The 14,684-nt window shown below is 34.3% G+C and overlaps 1 protein-coding gene across 2 annotated transcripts in view; it reads right to left on the bottom strand.

Moving 5' to 3' along the window:
* Positions 1 to 14,684, bottom strand: part of EYS (eyes shut homolog) — a 1,018,924-nt gene that overhangs the window by 777,812 nt on the left and 226,428 nt on the right. For both annotated transcript variants that reach the window (XM_030007184.2, XM_030007189.2), the window contains exon 10: positions 8,101 to 8,267. In XM_030007184.2, the coding sequence (XP_029863044.1) occupies positions 8,101 to 8,267 (167 nt within the window). The remainder of the gene's footprint in view (positions 1 to 8,100; positions 8,268 to 14,684) is intronic.

Raw genomic sequence — 14,684 nt, 5'->3', positions numbered from 1 at the left:
TTGAAATACCAAAGAACTTTGTCTATGTACAGACTAGAGATCGAGAAGGGCAGAATACTGTGGGAGCTCCATCTATCATAATACTAACGAAATACTTCTGAAGAAAAAGGAAGAGGGAAAAGGGATATGTATAAAATGCATAGCTCCTAGTGTTTAATACAATTACATTTTTTCTTTTTTTTTTTTTTTCTGCCAGGGTAATCTGTGGACATTAGTGCAGCTCTGCAAGTTCAAGAGTAGCTTCAGAGCACATAGAAAATTAGGTGATTTTTCCTTTTCATGTTGTGACTAAAAGAAGCTTACTGTAAAGAAAGTATCTTTATAAGGAGATACTGTTTGTTATGTGGAACTCTACAGTGGACTGAGTTTAGAGATGGTTTAGTAATTTTCTTATAATTAAAAGGCTTTTAATCTACGGAAAAGCCAGGTACTATTTGAAAAGGAAATGGTTAATTCTTTAAACAGCAAAATCACCAAGTGATTGAGGCACAATTATTATTTTTTATATGTATATAAACAAATATCAGCTGCTTTCCTTTCCACCGGCTCCTTGCAGGAAGGGCCAGGCTTCCCAGTCAGACTTTTGTTAACTTCGTGTCTTCTTGATCCCTAGGAAATTTTTTCATAATACCTGAGGCCTGGCTTTGTGCTCCCTCGTGTCTCAAGGTGCAGCTGTATAACTGTTTTAGATCAGATGAGGAGAAAACTTTTATGATGAATTTCCTGGCTGTTCCAAACTGCAGTGTTTTGTATCACATTGCAGAGCAGTATCAGAGCATGTAAAATTGATTTATTTCAGTTGAAACTAAATCAGCAGATGTGCTCCTTGGAGTACAGCTAACGCACACCAGCTGCTAATGGGCTTTTAGTCCATGGACCAAAACCGAGCTTGCTTGAAGTAAGCCCTCCATATCTTGTATAGTGTGGTTGTGAGTTCTTCAGCACCACAATTTTTGCTTTACAGAACCATTTCTACTGCACTGCAGTACCTACTCAAGTAGGTAGAGCTACTGTTTTCTCTCTTCTACCTCAGTCACTCCTTTGCAAAGGAGAAGTCTTGCCCTTCCTCTTGAGAGCTCAAGTTGATTCTGTTTCTCACTTTTTAAAGGAATGAAGTTCACAAAAATCACCTCATACAGTTGCTTTACAGCTAAATGTAAACGTTGATTTGCATGAAATTTCATTATACATAAACATGCAAAGCACATGCACTTTAGTTACCTTTAGCTGCACAGTTTCTGAATTCACCAACAGTAAAACTTCAGTACGGAAACAAACAGTCATACTAATTTTTCTGGTGCAGTTAACCACGTCATTTCCTCGGTTAACTATTATGTAGTAAAAAAATACATTTTTTTGGTAATGATTAGTGTGTGCATTGTGAAAATGCCACTATTCAATCATTCTTTGAAAACGTGGCTCATTAATAATATTGAATAGAATATTTAATTACAGCTCTCCTTAACAAGAAAGAAAGGAAAAAGAGAAGGAATTTTCTATCATTTCTTTATTATTACTAGTTGTGTAGCTTATCTTCAGAGACCACAGAAGAACTACACAGAAACAGATGTAATGGATAATCTTCTAGTTTCAGTTTCATGCTTCTGATTCCATACTACAAGCAATGATGTTAGGAGTATGGGTTTTTTCAGTGCTCATTTTCTGCAGCAGATAAAGTAAGCTCTCGTTTTTTTAGACTCTTCATTTAATATTATTGCTCAGGAAAACTAAAACAAAATCATGAAGTTTTCTCTTGTCACTTCAGTGTGAAAAGTTTGCTTGGTTTAGCTATTAAGTGTAGGTTACTGCTTTCTTGAATATACAGAAGCTGTTGTAGTTTCTTTTGTTCAGTGCAAACATGATTAGAAAATAGCTTTAAAACTGGACCTTCATGTCATGTGAAACAAAGCAGCTGACTTACACAGCTAGTCAAGCCCAAATCTGTGGCAGTGGCCCAAGAGAATGTAAAACTACAAACTAATGGTGCAGAAAACAGTTTTGTTCTGTTAACATTTGCCAGATGCATACATTAATGCTAGAGTATTCTAGTCCTCTTAATAACAAGTTAATTTCTTACTGTGTGTTGAGGATTAGAACATCTAAGAATCGTTCATTTATTGTTTATAATCCAGACTGAGGTTTAGAGGTGATAGGATCTACAAGTTCAATAAATGCCTTATAAACATAATCTAAAATAATCTACATCAAATTCTAATGGCATGTTTACATATAACTTTAGTACATAACATCATATATGGAAAATCTACGAAGGAAGGCTATATTATATTTAAATGAGTAAGTAATAGTCTTTATTTAAAAACTGTGCTCTATAATGTGTCTATTTTTCATAAAAAATGGGCCATTTTTATGCAGTAAAGTCTAAACTAGTCAGATCTTTAAGTTTAGTGCATTTTTTGTTAATTAACAGCATTAACTTATGGTAGTTACCACTTACATTAGTGCATTATATATTCAACAGTACTATGTACAAAGCAGATACGGATTGCACTGTGCATATTTCTTAAATTTAATGTATAATAGCATAAGTGCAGTTCCGCGGGCTTTGGATATCAGCATTTGACGGCATTTATTTGTAGCTTTAACATGTTTATATGATTTAAAATGGTACAAGATGTTTAAAAGATGTTGTCATTTCATCTCTAAGTCAATCTATGAAATGGGTCTTGAACACAATTTTGTTAAAACGCTGTGGTGGTATAACACTGACATAGCTGAACTTCAAATATCTTTTCCTGTCTGTCTTAGAAACAACATCAAGACCAATGATCTCTAAGTTATTAAGTCTTTTACGCTCATACTAGGAAAAATACCATCACCACATTAGATTTTAATGAATATGACCTTGCATTAATACTTCAGCAGCACTAAAATACTGAACATGATATCAAAAGCTTTGAATCATGGATTGATTTGCAGTTTTCATTTACTGCAAAGCTGAAATGCTTCTCTATGCTAAATTCAAAAAGAATTTGTATACAGATATATACGATACCAGAATTTCTATTTGTGAGTGAATCTCTAGCTCAGGAAACATGTTTTTTGCCCTCAGCAGAGGGATGCCCTGGCCATGCGCTTGCCCAGGCAGCTCAGGGCTCAGCCTGGCCATGGCCTGAGCTGGATGTCGCTGGTTTAACCCCTGCGTCACGGCCAGGGACTGCTGCCTGCCCTGCTCCAGCTTCAGCTCGGGGGGTGGCCCCGCTGGGGAGGGGGGGACACCTCCCAGCAAAGACCAGGAGATGCTAATGACACCCCCCAACTACTTTCTTAAGGAAGACTGAAACATCAACCTTGCGAACGGGGTGAACGTTGACAGGATGAGCACGGCACCAAAGAAAAGGTAAATACGACCAAGTTTGGTATTGACATCAATGAGAATAACAATAATTTCTTAGCTTCACATATATCCTCTTTTGTCCATAGCAAGATTTCCACTGTAACGGATCCTAGGAGGGAAAACCATCACCTCAATGCTTTTGCTACGAACATGGGTTTTAGTAGTGGATACCAAACACAAGCCACAGTTACCCCATTGAGGATTGCTTTGCTCCATCACATATCACGTGGATGACTGTACGTTGCTACTCTACTGCCTAAATCTAGTTAATGTTGCAAAATAATTTGATATGTCTGTGAAATAAATGTTAAATGGAGATGCAGATAAGTCGGGCATGGAATTTAGTCTAAGAAGGAACGTGTTACTCAAATGCAGATGGTTCTGGCATAGCTGCAGTGTGTTCCCACTGACATGCAGTAGGATACAAGTTTTTATCACCGAAGGTCTATAACAGCAGGCGTGCAGGTAAGCAAGTAGGTACTTGTTAGTCCAGGCAGGGCAGCTGTCACAGTGTCACCACAGACTGCCTGCACTAAAGACATGTAGTATGGCTTGTGCCATTGAGTAAATAACCACGTACGGCGGATGAATCTTTAAAATGATTGAAAACAGCCAAAGGCCGGACTGAAGATGTGGTTATGCTGATCTGTGCTAGGAGATGACCCAGCTATTTTCTGTGTTGGGACAGAAGGCACATAGGAGCACTGAAGCTTGGCATTAGCAAAGACTTTCCAATATCTCTCTACTTTGTTTTTTAATAAATGTGGTTGGTTTTTTTTTATTGTTATAGTAGTCCAAGCAGATTAACTGCATTTACTCAGTATTAATTATTTTGTTTTCTAGTTGAAATATGAACTGCACACACATTCATAAATGGACTAACAGGTTATTTAGTTTCACTTTGGCTTTTTGTAAGCATCTGTATTCTCTGCAGAAAAGCTGTTGTATAACTTATTACAGAGATATTCCCTAAGAAATTGCAACATATATTCACCTACCTTCTGGAGTTGTAGCAAAATGAGGAAAAGTATTTTTCCTCTTTCTCTAGTGGAAGAAGCCTATTATTGCTACAGAAAACTGTGTATATCATAGTACTAACTTTATACGGCACTGCCAACTAGGTCCTGCAGTCAAATTGCATATGTAATATAGGATGAACAAACTTGAAAATGGAAATTAGATATAAAAAAATAATTTAATCAAACAGCTTAATTTATCTAGCTGGCAGAAAATGGAAAAAGTCAAGGATGAATAAAGTAATAGAAGCTTTAAATTTTGTGATACTCAAAAGTTATCTAAATTATGTTTACTTTTCACAACCTTGCTGCCATCATGCAAAGAAGTGTATCATATTGTAAAGCATTTTATTTAACAACGTGTCACTAGGTAAGGCTTTACAAGATTAAATTATACACGCTGGAATTTATATACTGAATACTGAAAAACGAGCTGGCAATTCAAGCTTTACTGTACACCAAATCTAACATCTTAATGGGAAGTTTTCCTGCATAAAAACTCATGAAATGCTGACCTCAGAGCTATAACTATAGACTAAAATACATTTTTAAAACATATTAGTTTATCATGACCTTTTAAACAGTAGTAAATCCTACAATACAGCTTCTTCAAGTGTCTTAATCTAATAGTTCTCAGTCCTTCTTGCTGGGCTTTCCTGAGGCTATGATGATAAGTGTAGAACTTATCTGAACAGACTGGACTGGAGAAACAGGACAGGTAATGGAAACTACATTGAATTTTAAATTCTGGTTTTTCCCTCTGTTGCTCCCCTTCACTAAATAGACCACAGTAAAATATCTATTAGGACTTATTTCAGTTAGGAACTTATTTGTCTGAAATGTAATGCTGGCAAGAAATAAATTTACAAGGGTGAAAAAACCAGAGCAATGAACCCCGCCTTGGATTTCAAAACAGGAGGATCAACTCCTTGAAGAGCTCTTTCACTTTAATTATTCATTAAATGCTTCTCATTAAGCCATGTTAAATCAGTTCTTCTCTCTCTCTTCTCCTACAGAGAACATAATGAAACAATACAGGTTCTTTTGAAAGGAAAATTCAAATACTTTTTTATGTAGCAACACCTTCTATTTACTGAGGTAGTAAATCTTCTCTGATTTTTCTCTCAGGTATTTGTGACCGAAGGTCAAGAGAGTCTTTTGGCATGTGGATGCAATTGGTCTGTTGCATGGTATCTGCCAGATTCATCATATAGACAGCTACACCATCAACCCAGTGGTAGGAGCAGTAACTCTTTGGAGAAGTTACCACTTTAAATACACGCTGATTAACTTATGATATCTCAAACAGCACAGGCTCAGCTGCAAGTGCAATAAATCATTTGAATTAATAAGAAGCTTTGTGTCAGTGTGATTGAGACCACTTTAGTTGCAGCAGAAGGCTCACTAAACCAAAGGAGTAAGACTTACTGTTGTGATTATGTTGCTCTTATGTAGCCTTACTGAGCATTATGCTATTCACAGTTTTAAAGTCCCCCTCCTTCACCCAGAGCAATTTCCCATCCTGAACTCAAAGGAAATTCTCTGTGTATATTGAATAAACACGTGTGTGACACTACTGTCTGGAGCAGTGATTTCAAAATGGGAGGAGAAACAGAATATGATGTAGTAAGGAGACAGAACGCTGGAAAAATTACATAGAGCTGAGTGCTTATTTCCAATCTGGAAAAACCTGACAGCGTGCAGAATGTGAGAGCTTAAAAGAGGGGGATGTTCTTGAAGCTAAGCTGGATACTTTCCATGCTTTTCTGGTCTTAGCATTACTATAACAAGCCACCACTGGAACAATACATTATGACCAAAGTTTAATAATTAGTTTAGAAGTTAAGATTTCTTAACTAGGAGAAAAGTCTAGATAAAACACTAATTTTCTATAAATACAAAACCTAATATATAACATTTTGGCTTACTTAGTAAGTGGAGAAGATAAAGGTAAGTGATGTTTTGAACGACTGTAATAGCTTTAAAAATGGATCTCAGTAGGGTTGTTAGTGGCATTTACACATCTAATTCTCCATATATGCTGCTGACAGTTTTCTTGTGTCTTCCTGAAACCAATTTGCATCAAATACAGCTCTTGATAGCTGCCTTATCAAAAATGATACCCATTTTAGGATAGAAATGCAAATTGCAAAAGTCTTTCGAAAAAGTTAGCTAACTACAGTAGTTACGTTCAGCATTTCCACTCCCATTCTTTTGGTTTTAATGGTGTATTGGAAAGGGGAAATGATAATTGTTTCACGTGCTGACAATAAATAACTCTTGGGAAATGCCATTATTTTTAAGGGAGGAATAGTTCAGATGTCTTAAATAATGCTTCGCTGTCATTAAGAGGCAACAATCCTCTGTCAACAGAGCAGGAATCATACAGTAAACACTCTGCATGTTGTCTTTGCAAAATAACCACCTGTGTTTCTGTTGGCTCAGGTTCTCTGATAACAAAGCTGTCCACAACACATCTAGAATTGGGATCTTAATGGTATGTTTTCTTGTTCCTTAAATAAACAGACTGATATGTCAACTTAATTTCTCTTTCAAAGACTGAAAATGTAAGAATGAAGTGTTTTCTGTCAGTAGCCTGAGTCTGGATTAGCAAGCTAAATTCAAAAGTTCTTGTTTTACCAGAAATCTTCAGACCTACTCATTTCTCGGTAAATACTAGTGGATTTTGTAAGGTAAACATGACTTTGTTCTTCCGTCAGAATTCTCTTCCTGATACAGACAGGAAAACCACAGATTTATCAGTCAAATAAAATGTCAAAGTATGGTCTAGTAATTTGATATGGGAGTTGATTGCAGGCTGGCAGGAAGGAAGGATGTATACTTTGTAAGGACTGTGGCAAAAATTCCTTTTAACTCTGGTCTATTGAGAATCATGTACTTATCTGTATTTGTGTGCTTATCTGGGGATTTCAGCTACTATTACAGAAGATCCTATGAAAACAGAAGTGGAGTGGAAGAAATTTTTAACTACTTCTATTTTAATTTTTTCCACTATTGAAACCTTTTCTGAATAGAAAAACCAAAGCATATTAACTACAGTGCTTCTAAGTACAGGACACAGCATAAAATTAAAGCCTTTCAAAACACATTCACAGACATTATGGAGAGATTTTAGTTATTCTGTTTTTTGCAGAGGAAAAATAAATAATTCAAGTCTGATAAGAACAGCTGAACTCTGCTTATTGAAGAAATCCTTTTCCATTTATTTTTCCCCATACTTTTATAGTCTCATTTTTAAATATCTACAGCATGTTACAGCTCACTAAGGAATGCACATACTTGACAGTTTTGTCAATACCTAAAAAAAAAAAAAAAAGCCACAAATAACTCAACATTTCAACTATTCACTTGAAAATTATAATTCAAGTTTTAATAAGAAAAGTCACTCCATGTCACACTCCAGGCTCATAAAGTTTTTACCATTTACTAAAATAGATGATTTGTTTATCTGAGATTTTGCATAGTTGGTTTAACTTCTTTGTCCACCAAAGAGGAATATTTGTGAGGCCTTCCCGTGCAATACTTCAGACTACACAGCTTTATTAAATACACATGCTTATCAAAAGTTGGTATCCATGGCATTTTAGAATCTGAGAACAATATTACTGCAATAGCAACTCCCTTTGTAATTCTTGTTGAAAGGAAAAATATCTTCATACGGCATAAACTTCTTTAGGAAGGCTTGTATGGAAAACATCATGTTAGTACCTGTATTCATTAATTCCATCTTCACATGTGGCTCCATGTTGGCACTGGTTTACCTCACAGTCGTTAATATTCTCCAGGCATGTTTGTCCAGTCCATCCAAGAGCACAGACACAGTGAGATCTCTGGTTTTCTTCATCATAGAAGCAGCTACCTCCACTTGCACATAACTGAAGACGAGAAGGAAAAATACATAAAGAGGTTTTTCTCTAGGTGTTGGGTTTTTTTCCCGAAAGAGTTTAACTGAATAAGCAGTTGGTAATAAAAATGGTTATTTAATGTTTTTATGTTGTAATATTAGGAACGAGAGATCTCCAAGAACCTAAAATAGTGAATGTCATTAAATCGATATATCAGTTCATTGTTTAGTTGGAAGGAGGCATTTATGATTCAATTTAACAGTGCCATTTTCATAACTGACATTAAAATGTGCCTCTTTTAGGAGGGATGATAGCGAACCAGCCTGTTATTTTTCCACTGAAAGAGTGGAACAACTGTTCCTATGCTTAAAATCTATGTATAATTTAATTGAATTTGTGGCTATCAGGAAAGAAAAGACTGAGTGATTTTTTAATTTTAATCATAATTCTGATTCACAGCCTATCCTTGAATCTTTTAAATGTATATAAAATGTTATGTTATATATATAACATCTATGCTCTGGGAAGACCAGAACCTTCTTTCTTTTCAACCTGCAGATACTGAAAAATTAATAATCCTAGACTGGAACAGCATTATTATTTTTTTTTTTTAGCTTTTATTTGCTAATATTACTTACTAAAATAGTATTTCCTGTATTCAAAAATTACAGAAAGTTCTAGGTTGGAATGAATGCTCCTTTCTTCATTTTACTTTTAGGATCCCATTTAATTTTGATGAAAATTTTGCCAGTGTAAAAACCAGTAACTACATTTTCATTTCAAAGCAATTAAGATCCCTCCTTCTAATCAATTGGTTTCTAAAGAAAATGGTGTCTAGAAGATGAGCTAATGCACTAGTACTTCAGTTTGATTGAGTCTGAATCTCTTTATAATGTCATTAAGATTTGTAATAATAACAGTTCTTGGCAGAAATCCTCTAATATTCATTTGTCTTTGATTAAGTTTTAAATTGACCTTAAAATTAAGAGATTTTTTGCTATGCTCTCAGTACTGAATTTTAGACTTGGGATCCTTTTTCAACAGGATAACTTCTTGAAGAAAAGCATCACTCAACATAAATGAAAGAAAACTCCTACATGTACAGTTTTGAAAATATTACCTTTTTTTGATTTTTATGTGTCATCTTACTTTTTTATTTAAACATTTCTGCAGGATTTTCTCCTGAGGCTTACTATTTTCTTAGAGCTCAAATAGGTGAAATAAGCTTATACTCAAGAAAGCCATCTAGAAAAAACTTAGACAATTAAGATAAAAGTTATATTTCAATATTGCCACAATATTATATTCATTATATTCTTATGCTGTTTAGATACTTTATACTGTGAAGAAAGGTGTTACCCTTTAAGATGTTAGCACAATCTAAAGCAGCTTTAAATTATAATTAAAGCTATGGAAGATATTTTTAGCATAAAACTAGGTAGTATTTTTCTCTATCAATCACATAGATTTTTATCTCTGCTGGAAAATTAATTCCCTATCAGTTTAAACATTTAAAACTCTGAGTTAGAATAATTAAGGATTTTATAAGAAATTAAGGCTAAATATATTTATTAATCTATTACTAAAGTCAAACTGAATACCTCTACATTGTGGTTTTCTAAACTTCAAACCTGCATTGTGGTTTTCTCAAGTTACTGCGAAGATTTGTTCGTTACTTCTTTTATACCAGAAATACTTTTAAATGAAAATAAATAAACAAACAGACTTTTGGAAAGAGCGGCATCCTCCCATGAATCAGCTTTTTCTTTTTCCCAAAGTAAATCTTCCTCAGAGTTAAGATTAAACACAAATCTTATCATTTAACAGACTATAAACAAGGACTCTTCTGGTCAGTCTGATCTTTACACTTCTTTCTACAGCAAGTACTTTAAAACAAATCTGCCATATTATGTAGTCTTGATAAAAACGTAAGAATCATTTCCTTCTAATACCAATCAGGCAATATTTTTACAGCAAGGAAAGATAATTAGCCCCTAGATGATTATATTTTATTCTTCTTCTTTCTTCACTTGGCAGCTATTGAGAGAAGTAACCCTACTATATGGCTGTCTCTTCTCTATGTATCATCTGTTGTCCATTGCTCAAGATAAGGCTCTCAGCTAGAAGGATATAGCTCAGTGAAATCATTATTTCCTAACGCTTTTTTCATCCTACTTTTCCTGGAATTCTCTGTAGTTTGAATGAAACTGTACTTTTTACATGTATGTATACATACATATATGCACACACATATATATATTTATTTTCCCAGGCATATCATTTTATTACAATCTTCAGGCTTTATTACTGCAAAATGAATTGTACCTGGATATTCAAAATTTTCCAAAAGTGTAATTTTAGTTAAACTTCCTTATGCTCTTTCCTGGACTAGTGGTACATTAAGTAAGTATATAGATAAAAAATTTTTCTTAAATGAAAAAAACAAAAAAATCCCTCCTCAAAACAAAAATATCAGAATTTCAAGAAATATTTGCTGAAAAGTCCCGAAGAAATTATGAAAATAAAAAATGGAAAAGTATGATGAATATGAAAGAAGTACTCCACTTAGTTGAACTGCTTGTACATTTAACTTTTACCTACATTATAGATGCTATTGAATTGTTCCTTGTGGAGCAAATGCTTAAAATCCTTAGATTGCCTATAAGCAGAACCTGTTGCCTTTGTTGGTCTCCAGAATATGAGTTAGTTCTCCTAATTCGTGCAGACTCAGTTCCATTCTGTTTCCTTTTATTGAATTTTGCTACTCTGACTCCTGACAATTAAGCGCTATTTTTCCATTCTGTAAGAGTAGTATTGTTAAAGCAGTTTCTAAGCAGCGAACTTTGTAGAGAACTATATAGAAAATATATTTCTGCAGATGGCTATATTGCTCAGCATCTAAAAGCCTACCTGTGATGTCTACTACCACCCGTAATTGAAGAGTCATTCAATTTCTTATTTGGGAGATTAATTTCACATAACACTCCTGAAGTTCACAGATGTCACTTGTCCTTTGCAAATGTACGCACTATATTCCATCCTACTTTTCCAGATCATTTCTCCAAGGTGGTGTCAGATTCAGTTTTATCATGTGTAATCTAGTCCACCATTCAGAAGGAAAATACTGAATGGAACTGGGTGCAAGTCAGGCCCTTGCAGAATACTACTTACTATTTCCTTTGGACATTTGTCCAGGAAACTAGTGCTGGAATAATTGAGGATAATTACCTTATCTGCTTTACTTCAAGCTGGAGCAGGTACATTGTTACACTAGCTTGCTTATGAGATTACTACATGAGAAGCTGATCTATTTCGAATTTGCAAATGCTTTTTACTTTTGCCACTTCCATTCTTGTTATAGAAAGAAAATACATTAGCTTGAAATTATTCACTTCTGGCAATTTTTGGTTAACTACCCCTCCCTTTGCCCTTTTTTTTTTCCTTACAAATAACACTTTTCCCAGGAACTTTAAATGGACTAGTTATGATTAGTTTCCTTTAGATAAATAACAAAGGCTTTATTTCTGAATTTTTGAATGTGTATATAATCATATAAGATATAAAGTAATATCTGCCTTTTTCTACTTTTCCTGTCTTGACTATCTCGTGCAGGTTCTCAAAGATAAACACCTAGAGATTCAAAGACATCCTCCTCCAAATTTTTTTGTGAAGTTCCCTGGAGAAATCTTCTATTAAAGCATCTAAGTATTTTCTTTCTTGTCTGAATGTTGAAAAGTTGACCTTAAACCAGGAAGGCATCACTTGAAACCACCACCAAGATTTGAGGCCCACGAACCTCTCTTTACGCATAAGTTCATTAAACAGATTGACAAAAATACACACACGAAAATTATTTTCATGAAGGCATTTTAAAATCTGTTTAAATCAAACTATCAGGGAGTGTTTGCAATATGTCAGAACTGCAAAGTCAACCTCTAATCTGAAAGTCAAGCATCATATTGTGTCACGTGCATCACAAGCAACAGAGATTTGGTGAAGAGAGAGTTATTTGCAGGTACATCTTCGAGGTTAACTGGAAAAACCTTACTGAAAATTTTCTAGCTTTCAAGATCTTTTAGGTGGTTTTTTTTTTCTTCCTAATACATCAAGCTCAAAGAAAACAACATGAGTGTCCATACTTCATTTATATCACTCTTCCATGATTTATCCGATTGCCTTACTTTTACAGATGAGGAAATCATAAACTTGCACAGCATGTAATGACCAGGACAAGCATGAAAGTGGCAGCTCCTCTAAACAGTAAGTATGCACTGAGCACAGAGATACTTCCAGTCAGAAGGTTGGAACTGTGATCCTGACTGCAAATGTAACAGTGTAACTTGGGATCGTTTGGCTCATAAAGAGGAAACAACTTCCAAGTAAATTATGCAAGTGAAAGCTCAACAATCCAGTTGGACACAACTTTAGTACCATTAAGATGTGGACAGACACTGAGAGGACTTTTCAGAGACGGCTCAGTTCCTAACTTGTATGGGAATTATTTTTAACAAACCAAGTTGATGCCCACTAAGTGTGTCTGCCTACATTTTAAAAATGAAAATAGAAAAAAAAAATTGAAAAGTACTTTTTATCTCCTATGATCCCTTTTAAAAAACAGTAACTATTGGCCAACATCTTGAGGTTCCCATAGTTACTGCTACAATTTCAAATATTTTCTTAGGAAATGCTAATGGAACCTATGATTTTGTAAGCTTGCTCACAGAACTTTGAAAAACTAGTGTTTTGAGGGAAGAAATAAAACTTCTTGATAAGACTTAGCCATGACCACTAAAAATAATCACACATCTTAGGATGCCTCCACATTTGTGATTGTTTGGGTCATGGTGAGCTTTTGAAGTGAATAATCCCCCCCTGGGTTGTGGTAGAGTCCCCATCCCTGGAGGTTTTCAATATGCGATTGGACAGGGTGCTAGATAATCTCATCTAAGCTCCCCTTCCCAGAAAGGGTTGGACTGGATGGTCTTTCGAGGTCCCTTCCAACCTGGGCTGTTCTGGGATTCTATGGTTCTAGTATCTACATCTAGTACGTTGCTCTACAGTTATTTGTTATTATCAGTGCTCTTATCAATTCTCTATGAACTCCTGTTAATAAAAATATTGGGGTTTGTAGCATACATCCTATATTCAAATGGGACAAGGGTATTTTCTTTATTTCTTTTGATGTCTTCCTGAGTAGTGATTATAATTAGATAGAAGGATATTATAATATGAAGTGGCTAAATTTGGTCTTGTTGGAAGTCATTAACTTAAAGATGCCAAAATTTTGATTTATTTGGAGGTCCTTCACAATTCTAGGTACAGGGTAGGCAGGCTTTATCCTGGTTACAAAGTTAAGATCAGATTTTGAAATTTAAAGGAAGATATTACCTGTTTTAATGCATTCACATTTCTTTTTTTTATATTTATTTTCAAATAAATTATAAATAAAATAATATTAAAAACAACCTTAATGTTTTAAGTGCTGTGCTGGGAAAGGAAAAAACCCAAAACCAACACCACATTAGTTTAATTATACATTTATATAGAGATAAAAGTGCCCCAATGACTTAAATTTACTTTTTGTTTATTAAGAAATTATTAAAAATAGTAGCATTCTTTTCAGTCTATTGTGCTACATACACAGATGTAAAGCAGTTCAGCATAACTAAGGTACCATTGGAAATGGAATAGAAATGAAAGAATGCAAAAATACATACTTACTTTCCAGCCATAAAGAATAAGTAAAGAATTAAATGCTGAATTATATAATTTACTGAATAATATAAACCTTTAATTTCAAATTATTACTTATACTACTTCAAAAAGTATTCAAATATTCATTTGTTTGAATAAGACCTTATTTTTTCCAATAAGCAAGTGATATTATTTTAATGATCTGTAGGCTAAGAAAACAAGTAAAACCCAAATATATCACTCCTTTATTTTAGTTTCTATTTCCTTTCCCATTAGAAAATCTACTAATTATTCACATTATGCCCAAATTAAATGTCTTATACAGTGAGTGTATATAGATACATATATATATTATTAAATTTTTTTCTCACATGACATTTATGATGGTCTATGAAATGTTTGTATGAATAAATTAAATATGTCTGAGGGCTTTTAAGCAAATATTACAGTAAAATGTTTTAGTAGCTCCCATCAGCATCCTTGGCACACCACCACTTTCCATCCTTAACTAGCCATAATGATTATTGCATCATTATGGTGTTATGCCATGTACAATAAATTTGCACTCAGTATGACACTTTAAATCATAAAAATGTTAAAATTTACCAGATGCTGAACAATTTAAATGTAAAACTTTGAGCCAGTGAGTATGTCAGTGTTACATTTCATATTCATTGGTGAGTGTGTACCCATGGACTTCAAGGTGACATAAATGTTGATTGCTTCTTTGTAAACACATTGCCTGCTCTGCAT

The sequence above is a fragment of the Aquila chrysaetos genome, chromosome 2 (assembly GCF_900496995.4).
Source record: "Aquila chrysaetos chrysaetos chromosome 2, bAquChr1.4, whole genome shotgun sequence".
Lineage (NCBI taxonomy): Eukaryota > Metazoa > Chordata > Aves > Accipitriformes > Accipitridae > Aquila > Aquila chrysaetos.
Note: the sequence above shows the minus strand (reverse complement) of the source record. Positions and strands in the feature narration are given on the sequence as shown.